The 26,107-nt window shown below is 46.6% G+C and overlaps 1 protein-coding gene across 1 annotated transcript in view; it reads right to left on the bottom strand.

Annotated features, from left to right (window-relative positions):
- The window catches only part of COL26A1 (collagen type XXVI alpha 1 chain), a 167,637-nt gene that overhangs the window by 80,323 nt on the left and 61,207 nt on the right, over window positions 1–26,107 (bottom strand). The window contains 1 exon segment of the mRNA XM_018041048.1: window positions 14,761–14,858. Within this exon segment, the coding sequence (XP_017896537.1) occupies window positions 14,761–14,858 (98 nt within the window).

The following is a 26,107-nucleotide window of genomic DNA, read 5'->3' on the forward strand; positions in this document are numbered from 1 at the left end:
GGTCAAGACACAGAGGCCCCCGAAGAGAACATGAGGAGCTGTTGAAGACACTGCAGTCCTGGGGGTCCCAGGAAGAGAAGCAGAAGCATCTAGAAGACGAGGCTGTCGAGTTGAAAAGGCTCCCTGAATGGGGCCTGTCCAGCACCACCCACCACGACAGGCCAAGGCTTCAAGCGCAGGCACGTCCCAAACAGTCAGCTGCATAGCCCTTGTGGGTGAGACTGGGGTAGACCAGTCGCCTCTGCCAGCCACTGGCTCCACCCAGTTTGAGACAGTATCATATGGATGAGCTTACGGTTGATGATATTGGCCAAGGCCCTCTTCCCCTCTCCCGGCCACGGTGTGGGTGTGATGTGCTCAGTCCCTGGGACCCTGGCCCCAGCTGGAAGGTTCTGGAAATGCTTCCCTGCAGCAGGCTGACGGCCCACCCCACTCCTCTCCAGTGCACCGGAGCCAACCCCAGTCACCCAAAGCCGAAGTATGTGACCTTGAGCCCTGGCGTGTGAACTTGGCCCCACAGAGGACCCTAACACGAAGCAGGAGGAAGAGGAAGACCAGCTCCCAGATCTGCTGAATTCATGAGACTCCTCCTCTCTTTATACTTTCCCCTCTTCTAACATCAGCACCCACCCCCACGGCCGACATCTCCCCGCCAGCACGCAGGCCATGTGCTAGACAGCCCTTCCACTCCTTTCCTGAGTGCTCTGGAGAGAAGCCCACTGGCATCTTGCAGGTCGTTTAGGGGATGAACATGTTCTCCCTGGAGCCTCAGACACTAACTGAGGGACCCGGTCCTCCCCACACCCCCTGCCCAAGGCTGCGCTCAGCGGGTGGAACACACATCTGCTGTCCTTTGCTCGGCCCCTCCTCCTCGCCCATGCACAGCCCCGTCTACCCCGACATCTCACCGCAGCGTGTTTGTGCCATTCCAGGCACAAGTGGTCCGGCCCCTGGTCTCTGGGCTGGCCGATACTCACCTCTTGAGGAGGTGACTGACTACAGAGAGACAGAGCCTGACTCCTGGGCTCTACCAGCCTTTCCTAGATCTCAGCGGAGGCCCATCTCCCTCCTCGTGTTCAGCACATCAGAGGGAGTGACAGGAGAGCCTTGTCTTGCACCTGGAGCCTCCACCCTGGAGAGACCCTGGATCCCAGCGGGAAACATCCGGGTTCCCCCAGATGTCATGTAACTCTGGCCAGGAGAGTCTCAGAAAATTAACCAGCTTCGCAACCATCTCCTGTGGCACCACGGCGGCCCCAGCCACGCCCTGAGAAATGCCCATGAATGAAGCAGCAGTGGCCACAGGGAGTGCTGGGAGCCCTCTGGACGTGCAGACAGCCCAGCAGCTGAGTGCTGCGCCTGTGACCTGGGCCAGCCCCTGTGCAAGCTCTTTCCAGAAAAAGAACAGGCAGGTGACATCTGTGGATATTTACAGCCCCACACAGCATGACGGGAGGTGCTGAAAGATGCTCGCCTGACAGCAAAACCCATCTCGACGGCTGGAACCACTCCAGGCTGGGACAGAGTATCAAAGGGCCCAGAATCTCATCAGTGAGGCCACGCTGTCTGTTGAGGCTGTGAGCAGGAGCAGATGCTGAACAGAACAGATTCTCAGCTCACTCTCCCCAACAGGCCAGGGTCAGAAGTGTACCAGAGATGCCAGCAAAGAAGCAGGTGTTAGAAGCAGCCTAAGCAATTCTCTCCAGCTCAGCCAGTGAGAAAGCAATGGCCCTTTATTCTTCCCATCACTTGGTCTCCTGCTCCTCCATGGGCTCCAGCAAGGCCTCACATAGATAATAACGTTTCTCTAAGCCTCAGTTACTCGCCTCTATAATGGGGAGAATCAGCCATCTGAACCTCTTATCACACACCTGTGAAAACTGCCTTTGTAATCTTTCATTCATTCATTCAAGAAATGTATTGGGTTCCAGCTCTTGGCCAGTGAATAGTGAAAAGACCCTCTGAGTGGTAAGTGGGGCAAAGGCTTTATCTTGCAAGTTGCCAGAAGACCCTGGAAGCAAGGAAGCTGAGGCGGGGAAGGTAGTTCTCCCAAAAGGCTTGTCCAAGAAAGGAAGCCCAAAACGGGATGGTGGTAAAGGATGACGCAGAGTCAATAAGACTGTTTTCTCAAAGCTGAGAAACCAGCGGGTGAGAAGATGGAGCTTATGAGGGTGAAGGGATGCTTGGGGGAGTGCAGATCTGAGAAAGTGAGCTGAGCTGGACATGGAGGGCGAGGTCATGAACTGGAGGAAGCACCCTTCCCAACCTCTGCCCTCTGTGGGCCACACAGCACCTCTAACTTGCCTTTTGTTGCTGTTCTTTAGTCGGGTCCCACTCTTCTGTGCCCCCATGGACTGTAGTCAGCCAGGCTCCTCTGTCCATGGGATTTCCCAGGCAAGAATACTGGAGTGGGTTGTCCTTTCCTCCTTCAGGGGATCTTCCCAACCCAGGGATCGAACCAGCGTCTCCTACGTTGGTAGATGGATTCTTTACCACTGAACCACCAGGGAAGTTCCTAACATGCCTTTAGCAAAGCCCTTTACTTGGCAGTATTCTGATTATCTGCTCACACCTCTATCCCCGGCACCCTCCAACACACTCCTGCCCCTTCTGTTTAGGAGCTCCTGAGGTCTCCTTTTCGTCAGTGTGACCCAAGCATCTTGCACAGCGTCCAGAACCTCCAGGCTAATTTGAATATATGGTTCTACTGGCTTGTCCCCCTCCCTTTAATGGCAGCCGTGGTAGCACGTCTCAGAAACATCATCAGATTCCCTAAAATGCTGAGCTCTGCAGATTACCCAGGAGGCTACAGCCTCCTCCCAGGAGAACTCCTTCTGGCTTTGAACACTCAGCCATTTAAAACACAAACATACTCATACACAGAGCTCTAGCCAGAGGTGAAATGTCAGCATCATCTTGGACTCAAATCAGTCAGTTCAGTGCTTGGATGCACTAGCTGAGCTACCTCGCCCCAGGCCTGCCCTTCCCCATATGGAGGCCCAGAGGATTCATTTCCTGTCCTGGCCAGGACTCCAGTGCACGCACGCGCACACACACAACACACAGAAAGTATCCCCTGGTTGAATGAAACTTATCATCTCCTGATGAGTTTGTGCAAAGCTCCTCCATGACACCAAAGCAACACGAGATCTCACTTCTAAGACACCAGGGACCAGACCACAGCAGGTAGTCCATGAAGGTGCCAGGTGAGAGTCCAGCTAACCTGTCCTTTGTGCTGGGGAAACTTTGAGTGGGATTTTCCAATACCTTAAAGGTTGCCGGTAATTTAGAATAAGGAGCATTTAATCAGGAGCAAGAGATTCAGCTTTCAGCTCTGTATCAGCAATTTCTCAGCTGGATGGACCTTGGCCAAGTTCCTGGTTCACAGGCATCTGTCTTCTTCACAGGTCCTCACATGGCAGAAAGGGTGAGGGAGCTCTCTGGAGTCTCTTATAAGGTCACTAACCCCCTTCACAGGGCGTCCCAGGTGGCTCAGCAGTAAAGACTCCTCCTGCCAATGCAGGAGACATGGGTTCAATCCCTGGGTCAGGAAGATCCCCTGGAAAAGGAAATGGCAACCCACTCCAATGTTCTTGCTTGGGAAATCCCATGGACAGAGGAGCCTGGTGAGCTACAGTCGGTGGAGTTGCAAAAGAGTCAGGCACGACTTAGCAACTCAACAACAACCAACAACAATCCCATTCATAAGGGCTCTACCTTCATGACCTAATTACCTCCCATGCTAAGTTGCTTCAGTGGCGTCTGACTCTCTGCAACCCTATAGACTGAAGCCCACCAGGCTTCTCTCAATTACCTTCCAAAGTCCCCTAATATACCTATATCTTGAGGAACAGATTTCAACATATACGTCTGGGAGGTGGACACAGATAGTCTGTAGCAGCATCTGTACTGTGGAAATATAAAATAACGTGACTGGAAGACCTCCTGAAAGTACAAAATTTCAAACATGAGGAATACCGACGTAATTATACGATGTTGATAAAGGTGTTGGTATCATCTCTGCTGCCAGTCAGCTGAACTCACTGAAGGGACATCTGCTGGCAGAAGGCGGCTGAAGGAACACTTTCAAATGTAGCTCTAGTGATGAAGTAGTGGTCCTCTGTCCCAGGATTAAAGCCGACTCCTTTGATCAGCACCGGCAGCAATCGTATTCCAGGTACAGTCAGTCAACAGCCTTCACAGATACTAAGTACCAGCACTGTGTCAGGTACCACAATGGGAAGTCAGTCATGACAACACTCTATCCTCCAGAATTTCTCAACCTGTCCACAACACTGTAACAAGCGACCTTTCCAGGGACTTGTTTGGCAGTATGATTCATAATCCTTGATGTGATGTATATGCTCCTTGACCCAATAATTCTGCTTAGGAATTTATTCTAAGGAAATCACTAAAGGTGTGGACAAAGATCTAACTAAAAAGATGGTCACAAAGTTCGAGTGCCAGTAGGATGGAGTAGCTTGTGTCAGACTAATTCCACTTAAGATAAAAATAACAAACTCTAGATAAAATTTTTAAACAACTATTTGGAGGCACTAAAGAATAACAAAAAGCCAGCAGAAACTGGTGGGAATTCAAAACTTGCAAAAAAAAAAAAAAAAAAAGAGAATAGCACTGAGTGAATACCACAGTACATGGCTTTTCCCTCAAGGGCATACCCCAGTTCAGGCAATGCAGGGTTGGCCAGAATGCAAATCAAAAACTGCAGTTGTTTAGTCTTAAGGCTGCCAGGGAACCTGGAAACTGGGGAAAGAAATCTGATTAGAGAAGAACAACATGGAGCTGAGAGCCTTAAACTCTGTGTACAAACTAGCCTGAAATCCTTGGCTGACCCCTGAACTGTGCATGTGCAGGGGAGATTCCAATGAGCTTAGCAGAGAACAACAGTGGGGAAGCTACGAAAGCTGAGCAGATGTATCAGCTGCTGTCTAATAAAAGGAAGATGACCGAGAGCTTGAGTCTCTCCAAGTTAGGGGGCTTAATAAACACCTTAGTTAGGTGTTTATTATTATAGTGTGCCTTTGAAACCACAGAAAGGCTACGCCTTAGGTAAAAAAGCTGTATCCCAGGTCTAAGAGCTTTACATATCCACCCCAATAAAGTATAAAAACCAAGCCTTCATAAATGTACAGTGATTTACCTGTTTGCTACACAAAAGTCAACACTCTCCCCCAAAATCTGAATCTCTGCAGCATATCGTTTAAAGTGTCCAGTAGACAAGCAAAAGCTATTAACACGGAAGGAAGGAAGGAAGGGGAATGAAAGAGAGAGATAGAGAAAGAAGTAAATGCTACCCAAGTCAAAAGTGTCAATACAAACAAACCATATGATGACCCAGATGTTGGAAATAGAAGACAAGGACTTAAAAGCAGCTATTACATACACATTCTTGGATACAAAAATAAGTTATGGTCACAATGAGTGAACAGATGGGGAGAGCTTATCAGGGAAATATAAACAAAACAAAAACCTACACATATATACCCACATGGAAATTTCAGAACTGAAAAGTATAATATCTGAAGTGAAAATTTCACTGGAGGGCTTGACAGCAGCTTGTAAAGTCTTAAGAGTCAATGAACTGGACGACAGATCAATAGAAATTATCTGACCTGAAGAAAGGAGGGGAAAAAACACAGATCCTCAATGACAATTTCAAGCAATCTAACATGGATGCAAATGGAATCTTAAGAGGAGGGGAGAGAATAAGGCAGAAAAATACATTTGAAGAAATAATGGACAAGATTTTCCAAATATGCTCAAAAAACACTGACTGGCAGATTCAAGAGGTTCAAAGAAACCCAAGCAAGATTTTTAAAATCTCACTTGGTAACATTATAGTCAAACTGCTGAAAGGCAAAGATAAAGAAAAATCTTAAAAACAACCCAAGGAAACATTCTTAGTGGGGAAACAACATGATTCCAGCAGACTTCTCACCTGAAATAATGGATGCAGAAAGACAATAGAATGACCAAGCTGTTTAAAATAACAGAAAGAAGAAAAAAAAAAATCAATCCACAATTATAAACTTAATAAAAATATTCCACAAGTTAATGGAAAATGAAGTATTGTAGATAAAGTGGGGAAACTACAGCCCTTGTACATTGCAGGTGGAAATGTGAAATGGGGCAGCCATTATGAAAACAGTCTTCCAGTCCCTCAGCTAGTTAAACAGAAAATTACCATATGACTCAGAAACCCCAACCCTAAGTATACATCAAAAAGAATCGAAAACAGGTGTTCAAACAAAAACTTGTATGTGAATGTGCAAAGCAGCACTAATCACAATAGTCGAAAGGTGGAAACAACCCAAATTGTCCATCAACCGATGAATGAATAAACAAAAGGAGTGTATCCATCTAATGGAATATTATTCATTATTCAGATACATGCCACAACTTGGATGAAGCTTCAAAACATGATGTTAAGTAAAAGAAGCCAGACACAAAGGCCTCATATTGAATGATTCCACTTATATGAAATATCTAGAGTAGGTAAATCAGTAGAGACAGAAAGCAGATTCGTGGTTGCCAAGCGCTAAGGGAAGGAGAGAATGAGCAATGACTGCTTAATGGGTATAGGGTTTCCCTTTGGGGTGATAAAAAATTCTGGAATTAGATAGCATGATGGTTGCAAAACACTGTGAATCTATTTAATACCACTGAATCACATGCTTTAAAATGGCTGAAATGGTAAATTTTATGTTAAGTCATTGACTCAATGGACATGAATTTGAGCAAACTCTGGGAGATAGTGGAGGACAGAGGAACCTGGCATGCTACAGGCAATGGGGTCACAAAGAATCGAACATGGCTTAGCAACTAAACGACAAATGTATGTTTCTATAGATACAAATATCTATAGATTTACAGACAGATAGATGATAGATAGATAAACATTAACACAAAGTAGATACCAAAAAATTCTTTTTGAGTTCAGCGAATTCACTCTAAGTAGATCTGTACTATAAGTAATGCTGGCGCTGAGGAAAAAGGATTCTAGAAGAAAGAGCTCCAGGAAGAAAGAAAGATCACTGGAAATGATAACTAAGAATAAAGGGAAGACTGTCTTTCCTTCTCTTCACTTCTTAAATAGTAATCTGACTGTTAATGCAAAAAGTATAATGTCGAATTGTAAAATGTCTAACACATTCATATTTAAAGCGTATGGCAACAATGGCACGAAGAATGGAGGGAGCAGATAAATGAACTGTTAAAATGTTCATTCATTTTACACGGAAGAGTCCCATATTTAAGTTTGCTATGATAAGTTAAGGATACAGATTGTAGCCCTTTGGAGTACTAGTATATCATACAGAGAAGTATAACTAAAAGGCCAATAAAGGCAAATATGTAATTTCTGATTCCAGTCGTGGCAGACTAAATCATATTGAACTTGCCCTCCCATTATAAACAACTAGAAAATGAGATGAAATTTATGAAACGAATGTTTACAGACACTGAACCATGTGGAGCAGTGATTCCTGAGAGAAGGAAAACAAACAGGGTGGCTCCTGGAAGCACTCTCCAGACTGGGGCACGTGGTGGTGGTGGCACCAAGCAGAACACAGCCATCTGTCTGAACAGAAGAAAGAGAAATCAGAGTACAGGGAGGCTAAGGCAAATTTGGTGGGCAGAATACCAGAGAAAAGAGAATTACATAGAAAATTATTCATTCATGGGGTCAAAAGTTATTGAACTGTATACTTCTGCTGTATGTAAATTAAATACATGTAATGAGTTGTATGTAAATTACACTTCTATAAAGATTAAAAATGTGCAAATAATTATTAACATTAAGAAATAGAAAACATGCGTGGCCCTATATAGATGAAAGAGAATGAATTTGTTATCAAAAATTTCCCCACAAATAAAACTACAGGTCCAGATGGTTTCCCTGTGATTTCAAAGTTTTAATTAAACACTTAAGGAAAAAGCAATACAATCTTCAAAAAAAAAAAAGAGTTTTCAGAAAACACAGGAGGAAAAATTTCCCAGTTCTTTTTATGAGAACAGCTTAACCCGCATAATTAAAAATTGATAGATAGTAGAAGGAAAGAAAACTACAGATAGACATCAAACATGGAAATATATAAAAGAATAAAGTATCCAAATGAACTTCATTCCAGTAATAATAAGGCTACTCCCAGGAACAAAGATTGGTTTAGTATTCCAAACCAATCAACGTGTGGCATTAACATAACAAAGGATAAAAGTATTATGACTTGAATATAGATGCAGAAAAAGCATTTGATAAGATTTAGCACCTATTCCTAGTCCTGATGAATACTCCCAACCAACTTAGAAGTTAAATAGTTAATATCCTCATCTGATAAATAGCACACGTAGCAAGTGTTAGTCGCTCAGTCGTGTCCCACTCTTTGTGACCCCATGGGTAGCCCGCCAGGCTCCTCCATCCATGGACGTCTCCAGGCAAGAGTGCTAGAGTGTGTTGCCATTTCCTTCGCCAATACATAGAAAACCTACTGCTAATAACATATTTAATAATAAATTTTGAAATATTGAGACCTTCTCCCCTATGATCAGGAACAAGTGTATCTGTTCTCACAACTTCTATTAAACATTTTACTAGACATTCTAGTCAGTCCAGTAGGGCAAGAAAAGGAAATTAAAAGCAAAATATTTGAAAAGAAAAAGCAAAAATGTTTTTAGTCACAGAAAACATGATAGTTTATGTAGAAAATCCAAACAAATCAATATATAAGCTATAATCAATATGTAAGAATTAAAAAATGGACTTAGCATGGGTTTCGGACACAAAGTCAATAATCAAAAATCAAATATATTTCTATATACTATCAACAAAATAATTATAACATGAAAACTTTAATCCCATTTTTTAGAAGCACCAAAAAAAAAGAAATACTTATAAATACATCTAAAAAAAGATAAGAAAGCTGTCTACTGTGAAAACTACAAAATATTGCTGAGAAAAATTAAAGCCTTATATAAATGCAGAGCAACATCATGTTCATGAATCAGAAGATTCACCATTAAGAGATCCATTCTCCCCAAACTGGGTCTGCATATTCATCACAATCCTAATCTCAACCCAATAAACATTTTTGTAGACATTAATAAATGGACTGTAAAATTTTTATGGAAATGCAAAAGAACTAGAGTGGTCAAACCAGACTTCAAAAATAAGAAAACTAGATTTACATATCATTCCATCCTTACTAGAACAGTTCAAGTGAAAAAAACTAACACCACCAAATGTTGGTGAGAATGGGGAACAGCTGGAGCACACTATGCTTGTAGGAGCACAAAACGTTAACACTTCTTTGGAAACAGTTTGGCTGGTTTTATTATTAGTAGTATTAAACAATTCAAAAATGAGCAGAAGTCTTGAACAGACACAAAAGAAGATATAAGAATGGTTAGTAAGCACTCAGATAGGCATTCAGAAAGATGCTCAACATCTTAAGTCAACAGGCAAGAGCCAATTAGGAAGCATTTCATACCCATTGCTGCTGCGGCTTAGTCACTTCAGTCGTGTCCAACTCCGTGTGAACACATGGACTGTAGCCCGCCAGGCTCCTCTGTCCGTGGGGATTCTCCAGGCAAGAATACTGGAGTGGGTTGCCATGCCCTCCTCCAGGGGATCTTCCCAACACAGCAATAGAACCAGGGTCTCCTGCATTGTAGGTGGATTCTTTACCAGCTGAGCTACCAGGGAAGTCTCACTTCATACCCACTACAATGGCTACAACTGAACGCTGACAACACCAACTGTTGACAAGGATGTGGAGCAATTAGAACATACTTTGCTGATGAGAGTGTAACATGGTAAAACCACTTTAGAAAACAGTTTGACTCTTTAAAAGTTAAACGTACATCACAGCCTAGCAATTCCACTTCCGGATTTACCCAAGGGAAATAAAAACAGACATGTTGATAGAAAGACATAAACAAGACTGTTCACAGAAGCTTTCTTCATAAAGGCCAAAACTATAAACAACGCAAACATCTATCCACAGGAAAACGGGTGAATAAAACTGGTTATTTTTACAACTGGACGGGCTTCCCAGGCGGCAGTACTGGTAAAGAATCTGCCTGCCAGCGCAGGAGCCAGAAGAGACATGGGTTCAATCCCTGGGTCAGAAAGATCCCCTGGAGAAGGGAGTGGCAACCCACTCCAGTATTCTTGCCTGGAGAATCCCATGGTCAGAGGAGCCTGATGGGCTACCGTTCACAGGGTTACAAAGAGTCGGACATGACTGAAGCGACTTAGCACATACGTATGCATACAATGGAACAATTCTCAGTAGCAAAGAAACCACTGATACACATATAAGGACATGAATAAATTTCAGAAACATCCTAAGTGAAAGAAAGCATGCACAAAGAGTATATACTGTATGACTCCTTTTACGTGAAGTTCAAGCATGGATAAAACTGATCTATGATGTTAGAAATCAGAATACAGGTTGTTAAGGGGTGGGGATTTTCTGCGAGGTGATATATGCATGTATCAAAATTCATCAAATTGTACACTTAAAATGGGTGTCCGCTGGTATACGTAAATTTTTTGTCAGTTAAAGAAAGACGTTTGCACCAAGATTATTAAAAAAATTTTAAGGGAAACAAGTTAAATATTTTCTAGTAGGGGGTTAGTTAATAAAGTGTGTACCCAAATTCCACAGCCATTGAAAATGATTACTAGAGAAAGCAATCTATTGACAAGGAGAGGTGTTCATGACAGTCAACGTGAAAAAGAAAGTTATTGAATGGTGTGCAGAGTGTAACAGACACGAAAGCACAGAGAAAGGTCTGTGGATCTCCCCTGGCGGTCCAGTGGCTGAGATCCACCTTCCAACGCAGGGGGTGTGGGACCCAGGGTGTTCCCCTGGTCAGGGAACTAAGATCTCACAAGCCACTGGGCAACTAAGCCCACACCACAACTAGAGAGCCCCGCTCCACAATAAGAGAAGCCTGTATGCCACAAAGAGAGAAAGCCTGCATGCCACAGCACAGACCCAGGGCAGCCCTTCCCCAACTAAATAAAGGGTCTGGGGGTTTTTCTTCAAAGTGAGACTGGAGGTCACCTTGAGAGGTAAAATTCTGGATGTTTTCACTTTTCTACACCCAACACGTACTTCCTTGTGCAATAAGGAAAAAATATTTCTAGATAGATGCAGATATTACAGTTAATTCTCCTTATTCAGGGTAGCCACATTTCATCAAGTCCCCGGGAGAATCCTGAATCAGTGACTATTGAACCATCGCTTGTAGGGGAAATACAGGATTAGATTCCTGTGAGTATCAGGTCACAGCATTTTCATCAACTGATCAATACGATCAATACATAACCTTGTTTTATGTGGGCTTCCATCTAAGGACATCTTATTGAATATATATTGTAGACTCATTAACATTTAACCCACAGCCAATAGCAGCACTGTATACTCATGCCAAACAAAGCTTACTTAACACATGTTATTTTCTCAGGAAGTCACATCAGTCTTTTTGCACTAAGAGCATTGGCCGGCGCTATGCTTGAAGATATTTTCGACAAGGATATCACTCCCCCCGCCAAAAAAAAGAAAAGCACAAAAATACGAAAAACACGGCACTAAACAGACTGAAAAGGACGCTTGTTTGCATGAGAACTGAAACCAGGAAGCAGGGAGGCCATCCGGTTCAACCTCCTAACATGGGAACACACACGAGGCGACTCAAATTTTTTCTCACTCTGCACACAGCTCTGAATGGCCACAGAAATGCTTCAGGTATTAATCTGGGTTACAAATAAATTTTAGTAAAATTCACAAATGCAGAATCCTCAAATAATTAGGATGGGGGACTTCCCTCATCCGGGTGGTCCGGGTGGCTAAGGCTCCATGATCCCAAAGAAGGGGGCCTGGGTTCAATTCTTGGTAAGGAAACTAGATCCCACATGCCACAGGTGAGAGTCTGCATGCTCCAACTAAAGATCCTGCATGCTGAAACTAAGATCTGGCACAGGCAAATAATTAAATAAAAACATATTTTTTAAGTAATTAGGATAGACAGTATATAGACGTGAGGCTTCCCTGTGGTTCAGTTGGTAAAGACTCTGCCTGCAATGCAGGAGATGCGTCTATGAAGGAGAGCATTCCCAAGTCTCGGGCCAGCACTCCTGGGGCATCCAGGGAGGAAATAGAAGGGGAGACGGAGCAGAAGGAAACAGGTCCAGAGACAGGCTATCTGGGAGGCGGGAGCCACCTACCCAGGCAATCCCAGCCCAAGTCGTAAAACCAGAGACCTGACAACTTGGAAGGAAGGCCAGACACATCAGAAAAAATAAGGCACTTCTCCTGGGGAATCTCATCTGAGGCAAAGCGAAACCACGGAGGAGGGCACCTCTGACCTGCGGGCTTTCCAGAGAGGTCGGCCTGGGAACTGAGTGGGAGTTCACAGTCCAGGCCCCTCCACAACCATCTCAGGAATGTGTCTGAAGTCACAGACACCGCTCTGACTTCACCTGACATTATGGGTTTATCCTTGGGAATGTAAAGTCATTACCAGGGCTTCCAGAAGCCAGTCCCAACCTCAGCCGAGGGCCTCCTGCTCCCAGGAATCCCTCAAGCCCATAGGATCCCCAGGACCCTCATGCTCACAGCTGGACAGGGACTGCTCAACCCCAAGGCTCCCTGAAAGAGGCAAACCTCATCCCAAGCCCTAAGATGCACACACGTCCACATCGAGGCGGGCAAATCTGGAAGATCCTTCCAGAGCGGAGGGCTGGCAGAGGCTCTGAGGCTCTGAGAGTGTCTTGCGATGTGCTGACACCTCTCACTAATTAGCTCAGGACGCCCAGACACTTCCGGTGAGTGCGCTGATAACCCACATCAGTGCTGTTGACCAGGGATGACCTTTCTTCTGGAGGGGAGGTACCACGCACTCTCAAGGGCAGGTACCTCTGGGGGCATTTGACCAGGTCAGAGTTACCCCATCTCCTCTCCCAGGAAGGGTGCGCCTCTGGTCCTGCTGGAACCTACTGCTGTCCTGGTGGGCAGAACCTCCCTGAGAACAGAGCTTGACCCCCAGACACCCCTGGCCTGATGCTGCTTGCCAAATGCTGTGCTTTGTCCATGCAGTCTACAAGAATTACCCAAAACATGTGTGTGGCCCCAAAGGTGATGGCCCAACCTTTCAATGTCGTGGAGCCCACTTCAGGGCCGGGTTATCCTGGGAGAAGGTCACCTTGTTTCCTTGCCATTCATCACAGGTTACAGCTCAGGTTCTGTGAAGTTGAAGGTTAACTTGTACAAAACTGCAGAGATGTAAATGATTTCTCGGTAGAGAGGGCAACCCCAAAGGTTTTGTTTTTATTGTTCTGTAGGATCTAACTTGAGCTTCCCAGATGGCTTGGTGGTAAAGAACCCACTTGCCAGTGGAGAGAGACAGAGGAACTTGGCAAGCTACAGTCCATGGGGTCACAAAGAGTCAGACACGACTTAGCGACTAAACAACAGCAAATAGTGTTTTAACATACATATAACTAAAATCAGGCTTCCCGGTGGCTCAGTGGGTAAAGAATCCACCTACAATGCAGGAGATGCAAGAGGCTCGGGTTCAATCCCTGGGTCAGGAGGATCCCCTGGAGGAGGGCATGGCCATCCACTTCAGTATTCTTGCCTGGAGAATACCCAGGGACAGAGGAGCCTGGCGGGCTACAGTCCACGGGGTCACTAAGAGCCAGACATGACCAGAGGGACTGTGCATACACACATAAGTAAAATCAGCAAGTCAGGGAATAAAATAAAAAAGAAGAGGAAGGATCATGTTGTCAAAAAGTCAAGGCTGAGGACAGCTACTATTCCCAGATACAAAACCGACTCCTGAGCTGGGACAGCCCAGCTCTTCTGGAGAACCGGGTGAGCTGCAAACCTGTTCATCAGGCTGGACGTGAGCCAGGTAGCAGTGGGCTCTGACACCCCCTCTGATTCCTGCCTGAGCGCTGCTTTCTGGCCCCTTCGGGCTGCAGAGCCAGACTGAGCCCAGGGCCCGGGGCTTGGAAGGGATACCTGGCCCTGGGCCTCGCCCTCTCTCTGAGCACCAACTGGGCAGAGGAGCTGCTGGGGTGAGGCCCTCCTGCTCCTTCCATCTACCAGGCCCATCTGCCTTATTCTACAACAGGTGCGGCTTCTAGGCTCACAGGTCCTCATCTGCATCTACTCAGAGCCGATATACCCAGCTCTGCCTGCCGCAGCTCCTGCGTGAGTCGGAGCCAGAGCAGAAGAAATAGGCTGTGCGTTGAATCTCCTCCCCAGGCCGGGACTTATGATTCTCCTCTAGGCCTGGCCTGAGCAGTGCACACACAGACCCCACCTCAGTGCCCCCCCGGGGCAGGGTGTCAGGCTCACCCCAGCTGGCCGGTCCTGAGCATTTAGTTCAGAGATGCTTGGGAGAAAGAAAGAATGTGAAAAAGAGAGGAACTCCTCCTAGAAGGAGGGCAGGTGGGAGAGGAGCATCCAGAGACCCTGAGGACCGGTCTGGCCAGCAGCCATCCCCTGACCCCCTTATTTAAAATTAGTAAAATGATAAACACAGTTACAGGTAAATGACAATTCAGTACATTTAGCTGGATAATATAAAAATTTACATATTCACAAGCACATAGCTCCTTCATCAACACTGACCATTTTAGTCCATGTAGTCAAAGTCTTCTGGCATCCCAGAATTTTTATCGATTTTATTTTCTCCAAATCGAAATTTTCCCCAGAGACTTACCCTCATCACAGTTGCTCCCGGTAAAGCCAGGGCAGCACCTCCATTCCAGCGCCGTCACCGTGCGGTAGGACACTCTGTATGTGGGTCTGATCAGAGTCCTGTAACTAACACAAGGGCAGCATCAGGACAATGTGAGGGCCCCCCTCCACCCACCGCAGACCCCACTCCTGCAGAGACCACCCAGCCCAGCGAGACACAGAAACACAAATATCATATGATATCACTTTTATATGGAATCTAACAAAAATGAACTTATTTATAAAACAGAAACAGACCCCACACGCATAGCAACTAAATTTATGGTTGGCTCAGATGGTAAAGAATCTGCCTGAAATGTGGGAGACCCAGGTTCCATCCCTGGGTCTGGAAGATCCCCTGGAGAAGGATCTGGCAACCCACTCTAGTATTCTTGCCTGGAGAACCCCATGGACAGAGGAACCTGGTGGGCCTACAATCCATGGGGTCACAAACAGTTGGACCTAACAAAGCAACTTAACACACACACACACACACACACACACACACACACACACACACAAAGGGGATGGAGGGATAAATTAGGAGTCTAGGATTAACAGATACACACTACTACAAATAAAATAGATAACCAACAAGGAGCTACTGTATAGCGCAGGGAGCTACACTCAGTATTTTGTAATAACTTCTAAGGGAAAAGAATCTGAAAGAGAATATATGTACGGGCTTCCCAAGTGACACAGCGGTAAAGACTTCGCCTGGCAATGGAGGAGACAAAGGAGACAGGGGGTTCAATCCCGGAGTTGGGAAGATCCCACAGAGCAGGAAATGGCAATCCACTCCAGTATTCCCGCCTGGGAAATCCTATGGACAAAGAAGCCTGGCGGGCTACAATGGGATCGCAGAGTCAGACACGACTGAGCACCCTCACGTACGTATAAAACTGAACCACTTTGCTGCACACCTGAAACAGTGTAATTTACACACTGGAAATCAACTATACTTTAAAAAAAGAAAACATACATATGACTGATTTTCACAAGGGGCAAAAGTCCAGCTTTATGATTCAATTTCCATCCCGGCTTGATGAAGTCTGCACAGCTTCCTCTTGAAAGCAAAACTGCGTGACTTCACAGAACTTGCATCTGCTGACACCAAGCAACTTAATCATGAATGGGAAAATTATGAATTAATTGAGAGCAGCAGGCGTGATGTTTTTAGGCACACTGTTGACAGGAAAACACATAAGTCACGTTTCGAATTTCAGAAATAGTGCGCTAAATCTGAAAAATCCTGTTACACGAATTTTTCTTTGGAAAAAAAAAAAAAAAATCCTCTCCCTTGTGTTTCATAAACATTCCAGCAAGGCCGCTTCCCCCTGGAGCTCTAAGTTGGGGATAGGGGAGGCGGAAGTGTTGGCAGGGCGCAGCCAGGCAGGGGCTGGAACCTTCGAAGTGAGGGGACGGGAGTCTGCAGGGAGAGGTGCCCAGGGGCAAACCCAGGCCTTGGGGACTCTCAGATCCATGGCAGGAAGATCTCAGGAAGCAGCTGGCATAGGCCACTGGGGTAGAGGGTGGGAGGGCAGAGGACCAGTCAATGTCACCACTCCTCACAGCAAGGGACCTGATGAGACACAACAGGGTAGGTGAGCCTGGGTCCAAGGAGTCCAAATAGACTGTCTGCATAAGAAATATGGTATCACTGCCTCAAAGGACATGAGTCTGATTAGACTCTGGGAGTCAGTGATGGACAGGGAGGCCTAGCGTGCTGCAGTCCATGGGGTTGCAAAGAGTCAGACACGACTGAGCGACTGAACTGAACTGAACTGAACTGATAAGAAACATACACCATTTCTCACCCACGCGTTCACTCACATGCTCACACACACACACACACACACACACACACTCACACTCTCACAGCTGCTTCTTGCTGCAGATCTCCCAGCCAGGAAAAGGCCCATCTGGGAAAAGGAAGATGCTTTAATTTCAATTTAAAATGTCATTTTTTTTTTTTTAGTTGGAGTATATAGTTGCTTTGGGGCTTCCCTAATAGCTCAGTAGGTAAAGAATCTGCCTGCAATGCAGGAGACCCAGGTTTGATTCCTGGGTCGGGAAGATCCCTTGGAGAAGGAAATGGCAACCCACTCCAGTATTCTTGCCTGGAGAATCCCACGGACAGAGGAGCCTGGTAGGCTACAGTCCATGGGGTCACAAGAGTCGGACACGACTTAGCGGCTAAACGACCACCATAGCTGCTTCACAATGTACAGCAAAGTGAATCAGCCACACTGATTCATATATGTGTCAGCATACATCCCCTCTTGCTTGAATTTCCTTCCCATTTGGGTCATGACAGAACATTGAGTAGAGTTCCCTGGGCTACACAACTGGTTCTCCTTTTTCTGGCCACACTGCATGGCGTATGGGATCTTAGTTCCTTGACCATGTCCCACACATTGAAAGGGCAGAGTCTTAACCACTGAACTGCCCGGGAAGTCCCTCAGTTCTCATCAGTTATCCATCTTACACATTAATAGTGTATTTATGCCAATGTCCCCAGGAGGAGGGCATGGTAACCCGCTCCAGTATTCTTGCCTGGAGAATCCCACGGACAGAGGAGCCTGGTGGGCTATGGTCCACAGGGTCCCAAAGAGTCAGACACAATTGCAGTGACTTGGCACACACGCCTGCATGCCAAGCCCAATCTCAGTTCTAAAACTAATTCTTAAAGGCAGATTGTTGCTCTGGCTAAGAAGGGCTGGGAAAGCGACGGAACTCCTCCCATAACCACAGCACCAAGGGGTAGATGGAGCCCCGGGCGGAGGGGGCACCAGCTGAGAATTTAGAGTCCTGACCCTAATTCACGATGGGAATGGCGCACGTTCCAGAACCTCCCTGAGCCTCTTTCCTGGTTTGCATGCTGAGGACCAGGATGCTGGGCGTGATGCTCAATGGAAGGGCGCATGTGACAGCAGAAAGGGATGTGTAGATGCTAGGTTTGCAAAATACAGACCTGACCTCATTCCTCCTGGCCCATATCCTTTGGTCATCCCCACTGTGGTCAGGAGACAGTCTGAGCTGCTTAGCTCCGGGGACCAGCCCTTCTCCAGCTGCCATGGCTGCGCCCAGGCCCCTTGTGCTGTAGGCTGCCCCTCGGCCTCCAGCCCGGGAGCCCTCCAAAGAGCTCTTCACTGTGTGCCTTGAGTGATGACGGTGACAAAGTGATAGCAGATACAATGAGAGCTTTGAGTGCTTGCCATGTACCAGGCACTGTTCTGACACATAACAACCCTAACAGGGGGATGCTATCACCATTCCTAATTCACAGATAAGGAAACCAAGGCACTGAGAGCTTCAGTAACTCTACAAGGTCACACTGCTAGAAGGTGGTGGAACTACATTCCAAACCCAGGCAGAACTGGCAGAACTTGGGAATGCTAACGTGTGCATGCCGTACCAGGGCACCCTGTTCCTCTCTGCATCTGGTCAAGGTACTGAGGCGCGGCCCCTGAGCCAGAGGGAGAGCTCAGTCCCCAGAGAAGGTCTTGTTCTGCCCCTCATTCCGAGCGAGGGCCATGGGCTGGTCTGTCCCATGTGGGACCAGAAGCATCTGGGTGGCTGTTAAGTCCAGGAGCAGGGCCTGCCAGTAGGTGGCGCTGCTTCACCAGCCCAGCAGGCCAGGGCTCAGCCCCTCCACCCTCCCCTGAATGCCCAGGGCTGGTGCAAGTGTCCCTGGGCTTATTCCCATCACTTTGCCCTCCTATGTCCATGAAGAACTCCCAGCCCTTCCATTGGGGTCCAGTTCACAGATCCACTGATCTTTATAAAATGATTCTGTTTTGTGGCTGAAGTGAAGTGAAGTGAAATCGCTCAGTTGTGTCCGACTCCTTGCGACCTCATGGACTGTAGCCCACCAGGCTCCTCCGTCCATGAGATTCTCCAGGCAAGAATACTGGAGTGGGTTGCCATTTCCTTCTCCAGGGGATCTTCCCAACCCAGGGATCGAACCAGGCTGACCTCTCTCAAAACTTTCCACGGCTCCGATAGACCAAAGACCACACTCTCCAGGTCAGGGAATAAGGCCCCACCTAGCATCCTCCCCTCCCCTCCTTGCACAACCACCAGCCAAGGCTCCTCCCACCGCAGCACGACAAGCAGCTCTTCCTGCCTCCTGGCCTTTGCACGTGCAGGCTCCTCTGCCTATTGGCCCATCTTCCTGTACTCCGCAGAGAAAAGCCCCCAAGAGCCTTCAGGGTGTGACGCCAACGTCCTCTTCCCTGTGAAACACCCCCAGTCCTGGCCAGAGCAGATGGGCTCCTTCCTCAGCACCCCCACACCCTGCACAGAGCTTGGCTTTACATGCAGGGTGCCTGCTGTATACCCAGCGCTGGGATTACAAGAATGAAGGAGGCAGCAAGAGCTCCCTGTGCAAGAGCTGGCGGCACAAATTCTGTATCATAGGTGTGAATATGTGCCTATGCGTGGGGCTTCCCTGGTGGCTCAGACGGTGAAAAATCTGCCTGCAATTCAGGAGATCCAGGTTCGATCCTTGGGTAGGGAGGACCCCCCCTGGAGAAGGAAATGGCAACTTGCTCCAGTATTCTTGCCCGGAGAATTCCACAGGCAGAAGAGCCTGGCAGGTACAGTCCATGGGGTCGCAAAGAGTCGGACACAGCTGAGCGACCAACACACACAATGGTAAGTGCCAGGGAAGAAAGTGCTTAGCTCACTCCTCGCATTGCAATGGATTCGTTTTCTTTTTTTTTTTTTAATTAAAATATAATTTACAGGGACTTCCCTGGTGGTCCAGTGTGGGTAAGACTCCAAGCTCCCAAAGAAGGAGCCCAGGTTCCATCTCTAATCAGGCAACTAGTTCCCTTATGCTGCAACAAAGATCAAAGATACCGCACGATGCAACTAAGACCTGGCGCAGCCAAATAAACAAATGAATATTTAAAAAGGAAAGAAAGAAAACTATCTTGCCATGTGGATGGAAGACCAGGTTCAGAAGCTCATACCACTTCGCCAACTGACAATCCAGGCTAACGCAAGACGTCTTTCAATACACTAAAAAAGCATGCCCATGATCCTACAAGTAACACACATGTTTATACCAAGTCATGGCTGGTTCCAACGCTTCAAAAGGTATCATAATTTTCATAATGTGAAAGTCAGCAGTGAGGCAGTGAGTGCCAATACTGAAGGTGCCAAAGCTTTTAAAGAAGAGCTGCAGAGGATAATTGTGGATGAGAAATATTTGCCAGAACAAATATTGAATGTCGATGAAATGAGCTTGTTCTGGAAGCGTGTGCCAGAGAGAACATACATTCATCAGGAGTCCAGGACAATGCCAGGATTCAAGGCTTTCAGAGACCGCGTGGAAGGCTGCTTTGGGGGTGGAAAAGTCACAGGGCTCGAATGAAAGTTTTTCCTAATCTACCAGTGGCAGAACCTCAGAGCATTCAAGTATGTGAACCAGGCATTCACTTCCCGTTTGTTATCGCCATAACAAGAAAGCCTGGATGACATTAACATTGTTTGAAGCCTGGCTTTTGAAGTATTTTATCCCTCAGGCAAGAGAATATTGGAGGCAAAACAACATCCCATTCAAGATTCAGCTGATCTCAGACAAGGCTCCGGGGCATCCACAGCATATCAGGACAGGCATCCTGATGTCAAGGTTGTGTAGTTGCCACTGAACACAAGTGTACTCATTCCACCCAAGGACCAAGGCACCACAGCTACATTCAAACCATACTCTTGACACCAAATGTCTGTGCAGGCCCTTGAAGCAATGGGAACTGGTCAAACGCTCTGAGAGTTTTGGAAAGGTTTTAACATTAAACATGCTACCCAGACCATCCATCGCTGCCCATGGGAAGAAGTCACACAGCAATGAGTGAACAGTGAACTGCATTTTGCAGAGAGTTTTAAAGACATATGTGAACATGTTCAAAGGTTTTAACCAAGATTCTGTTGTGGATGAAACAGTCCCGAGATATGAGTGCTTGGGAAACACCTAGAATTGGACATTTGAAGAAGAGGATATTCGTGAGCTTGTTGGTACCAAGGGTGAAGAACTTGCCAGTGAGGAGCTGTTCAAACTGGAGAAAGAAAGAGGGAGAGAAGTTGAGGCAGAGGAAGAAGTTATGCCCGGGGCACCGGGAAAGTTCACAGCAAAGAAACTGGCAGAGACGTTTGCTGCCATGAGCAATGGTGGAAGGATGTTAGAAGAAATGGATGTCAATTACGGGAGGTCCACAGGAGCTGACAGGCAGATACAAGATGTTCTAGCTTGCTCTAGAGAAATATACAATGGAGAGAAGACACACACCATATAGTCAAAACTTGGTATCTTCTCCAAGAGCACTCCACCTGCTAAATTATCGAGTGTTGATGACCCGGTGCCTTCTCCCAAGCTATTCTGGAGCCTCATCCGAAGAGAGGAATGGACCACCCTGTCTCTGTAGCTTCCGCATCATCCAGCGATTAATCTTAGCTGAGTGCTGCCGTCATTCTTCAAAGTGCTTTCAGCAGTGTATGCTAACGGTGAGTACCCTCCATTCTATTTCTCACTTTTCACCTTCTCGCTCTCATGTAATAAATTACATGAGATGGTCAACATTTCATTATAAAACAGGCTTTGTGTTAGGTGAGTTTGCCCAGCTGTAGGCTAGTGGAAGTGTCCTCAGCATGCTTAAGGTAGGCTAGGCAAAGCTACAACGTTCAATAGGTTAATGCATTTTTGACTTAAGGTATTTTCAACTTGCAATGGGTCTGTGGTGATGTAACCCCATTGTGAGTCAAGGAAGATCTGTAGATAAATCTAGCGTTTAGCTCAATGAACTCTGAACCTGTGTATACACCAACATTCCCATTGCTCCAAAGTCCTTTTGAACGCCTTCCAAGTTGATTCTCTAGCCCCCAGGCATAACCATTCTTCTGACTTCTCACTAGAGATTAGCTTTGCCTGTTGTAGAATTTCATATAAATGGAATCATACAGCATGCACTCATTTGTCTGCATTCTTCCTCTCAACCATCCTGTCTGTGAGGTTCATCTGTATTGTTAAGGGTAGCATCTTTTGTTTCTTTTTATTCCTAAATAATATTTCATTACATAAACATACCACAGTGTATCTGTTCTCCTGTTCATGGACTCTGGGGTTATTTCCAGTTTCACTGGTGATGAATAAACATGTGATGAGTGTTTTTATACAAGTCTTTATGGACAAATTCTAAGGTATTTGTCCACTTCTCTAAGGTATGTACCTAGAAATAGAATTGATGGGCCATAGGACGGATATATGTTTAACTTCAGTAGATGCTACAAACACATGTCCCAAACCTATTTGGATGAACAAGGCCCAGCAACAGTGTATGAGTTCCAGCTTCTCCATAACCTTGCTAACATTTGATACTGTCAGTCATTTTCATTTCAGTCATTCGAAGGTGTGGCTCAGACGGTAAAGCGTCTGTCTGCAATGCAGGAGACCCGGGTTCGATCCCTGGGTTGGGAAGATCCCCTGGAGAAGGAAATGGCAATCCACTCCAGTACTATGGCCTGGAAAATCCCATGGACAGAGGAGCCTGGTAGGCTACAGTCCATGGGGTCACAAAGAGTCGGACACGACTGAGCGACCTCACTTCACTTCAAGGTGTACGCAGAACTCTTTCATTATAGTTTTAACCCAAGTTGAACACTTTCTCATGTTTGCCACTTATTCATCTCCTTTTGTGAAGTATCTGCTCAGGTTTTTTGCCCACTTTTAAATTGGGTTTTGGGTCTTTCTTATCAGTTTGTAAGATATACAAGAGAGACCTTTTTCAAACGTATGTATGCTGAATGTTTTTTCCCAACTGGTGGTTTGCCTTTTCATTTTCTTAAAGTATATCTTTACTGATCAGTTATAAGTTTTTATCAAGTTCAATTACCATTTTTTAAATTTTACTATCTGCTGGGCAGGAGTCAAAGTTCATTATTTTCCATTTGAATGTCCACTTGCCACAGCACCAATTGTTGAAAAGACCTTTTTGCCTAAATTTTCCCACTCAAATTAAATTATCTTAGTGCCTTGTTGTGGAGAAGGCAATGGCAACCCACTCCAGTACTCTTGCCTGGAAAATCTCATGGACGGAGGAGCCTGGTAGGCTGCAGTCCATGGGGTCGCAAAGAGTCGGACACGACTGAGCGACTAAACTTTCACTTTTCACTTTCATGCATTAGAGAAGGAAATGGCAGCCTACTCCAGTGTTCTTGCCTGGAGAATCCCAGGGACAGCGGAGCCTGGTGGGCTGCCATCTATGGGGTCGCACAGAGTCAGACATGACTGAAGCGACTTTGCAGCAGCAGCAGTGCCTTGTTGAAAAAAATCAAATGAGTGTTTAAATGTGAGTCTATTTCTTGACTCTATTCTGTTCCATTGATCCATTTGTCCATTCTTACACCAAAACCACACTGTCTAGATTAATGTAGCTTACTAATAAGTCTTGAAATATGGTAATGTAAATCCTCCAATCTTGTTCTCCTTCAAGGCTGTCTTGGCACCTAGGTCCTTTATATTCCCATTGCCTTTTTAAATTGTCTTTATCAATTTCTGCAAAAACAAACAAACAAACAAACAACCACTACAATGTTGATAAGATTAGATGGAATCTATAGATCGTAGAGGATTGGCATCTTAATAATTCCAGGCTTCTTATCCATAAATACAGCAGATGCTGTGCTGTCCTTAGTCAATCAGTCATGTTTGACTCTTTGCAACCCCACAGACTCTAGCCCTCCAGGCTCCTCTGTCCATGGAATTCTCCAGGCAAGAACACTGGAGTGGGTTGCCAGGTCCTCCTCCAGGAGATCTTCCCAAGCCAGGGATCGAACCCAGGTCTCCTGCATTGCAGGTGGATTCTTCATCCAAGTCAGAAGAGAAGCCCAAACACAGCATAAATTTCCATTAATATGTCTTCTTATAATTTTTCTCAGCAGAGTGCCATCTTTTGTTAAATTTATCCCTAGGTATTTATACTCCCCTGCTCAGGCTGCCATACTGAAATATAGTAGACTGGATGGTTTAAAACATCCTCACCAACACTTGATCCCAATGCATCCCTGCCCATCTGTGAGCCACTGACTGAGCAAGTCCTGCCTCTCTGAGCCCCCTGTAAAGTCTGTCCTTGCCTCTCTGAGCCCGCTGTGAAGTCTGGGCTAAGATGCAGCGGCATACAGATCTCTTGCTACGCTGGGACTCTCCAAATATGATGTGGAGTCTCCCGTCTATGTCTCACTAACCCTGGTTGTTGCTGTTGCTGTTTTTTCCCAAGACAGACTAATTCTAGGGACTTCTGATCTCTCTGTTTTAGCTCTCTCCATAGGGCAGATCCTGAGAGTTCCTTCACTGCCACTCGGCACATTCAGGGACATATATTCCCCAGAGGGTGGTTATTCACTCAACAAATATCCATGGAAACCTGGACCCTACCCTTCTCTGGCCCTTCCTATCAACGAGTCCAGGGAGATCAGTTCCACCAAGTAGATACTACCTGCCCACTGCACTCCCTCACCCTGCCCTGGTCCAGCCTCCATCAACACCCTCCCAGACAGCAGCAATGGGCCCTGACTGATGCCCCAATTTCCACCCCCACCCCTGGTATTCCATCCTCCACTCAGCAGCTGGCTCCAGTGATGTTTTCAAAGCAGAGGTCTCCTCCATGAACCCTTCCCAGCTTCCATTCAATCTCAGGACAAAAACCAGATCCTTAGTATGACCACTTAGACTTCTAAGATCTGGCCACTGTCCTTCCTGGCTGCCCACCCTTGCTCATGCCCACATTTACCACCTCCCCCGAACTCCAGCAGTCACTGGCTTTTGAATTTCTGAACCCACAGGGCTCCTTCCCATATCAGGGCTCATCATCCACTGTTCCCTCTGCCCAAGACACCCACTAACACCAATGCAGCCCCCAGTGCTGCCTCCTCCAAGAAGCCCTCCTTGATCAGCCCATCCCTCAGTTCCGCCCACTCCACCACAGTCTTTGACTTTCACTGTCATAGAACCTTCATAGAACCCTGACTTCTCTCTTAAACTCTTATCACCCTTATAAGTATACACCCACCTGGGCGATCATTTGTCTGACATCTGTCTCCTCCACTAACCCCCAGGCCTAGTTCAGGGTTTGGCATATCATACGTGCTCAGTAAAAATTGATGGAATGAATGAAACAATCCATGAATAATTTGCACCAGATGGAGTCCCAGGCTGGGAACTTCATTGCTAACTGACAGGGTAGCTCCCAGGAGGAGTTCAGGGTGACATTAGTGGAAACTGATGGATGCAGGGATGGGGAGCTGGGCATGGCCACTTCCATCCACCAGGAGGGCCCAGAAAAGACTGCCCACGTGAGGGGAGACTGGAGGGAGGCCTGCTGAGCTGACAAGGTGAGGAGGCAGCCAGCACCAGGAGAACTAGGAGATTTGGATGGTGTTCGGGGGCAGAATGCTTTAACAGGCAGACAGCACTCGGGGCGGCTGTGAAAACCTGGAGTGCAGGCAAAGAGTCTGGACTGCGTCCCTGGAGACTGGCTGTGCTCTCCAGGCATCCACGGATGCTGATCAGTAAAATATTTCTGAGCCTGCATGAGATCATATTAATTTGTACATGTATATAAACACATATTATTTACCATCTTTGCATACATAAAAAATCAGTAAAGCTTAATTTCTCTCTTATTTTGTAGATTAAAAAATAAACAAGAGATTTGATGTGGTTTTTCCACCCCTCGACAAGAGAGTCTCGTGTACCCACTGGGAGACCACCCTTCCCAGCCATGGGGAAGCCACCCAGGCACTGTGGCTCAGAGGAACATCGTGATCAGATCTGCTATCAAGAGAGACCCCACTTACTTTGGCATGGAGGCCGGATGGGACAGAAGAGATGGGAGGTGGGGAGGCGAGCCAGGAGGGTGCTGGCCGAGAAAGGGTGTGGGGCGGGCAGGGATGAATGGCTGCAGGCGGCAGAGGGGAAACTGAGGCCAAAGAGGAGCACGGGGTCAGATTCCAAGTTATAAAGTGGCAGAGGTTGGACCGAACCTGATCTCCTGAAGGGACCCCATGTTCTCTCCCAGGAACTGGAGGAGGGCCTTGCCCTCTGCAGCCCCCTGGGACCCACTCAGTGAGCAGAGTTGTCATGAGGTCCTTGGAGACACCTGGCCACAGTCCTCCAGCAGCCGCTCAAAGACTGTCCTGGTTAGGGGGAGCAGATGAGTCCTGTGTGTCCCCAAAGGCGGCCCTGGGTGCCCAAGATCACATGAGAGGGAATATGAAGGAAGACCTCTGGAGAGAGATGAGATGCCCGTCACTGGAGGTATGCAAGCCAA

This window comes from Capra hircus, chromosome 25 (assembly GCF_001704415.2).
Source record: "Capra hircus breed San Clemente chromosome 25, ASM170441v1, whole genome shotgun sequence".
Lineage (NCBI taxonomy): Eukaryota > Metazoa > Chordata > Mammalia > Artiodactyla > Bovidae > Capra > Capra hircus.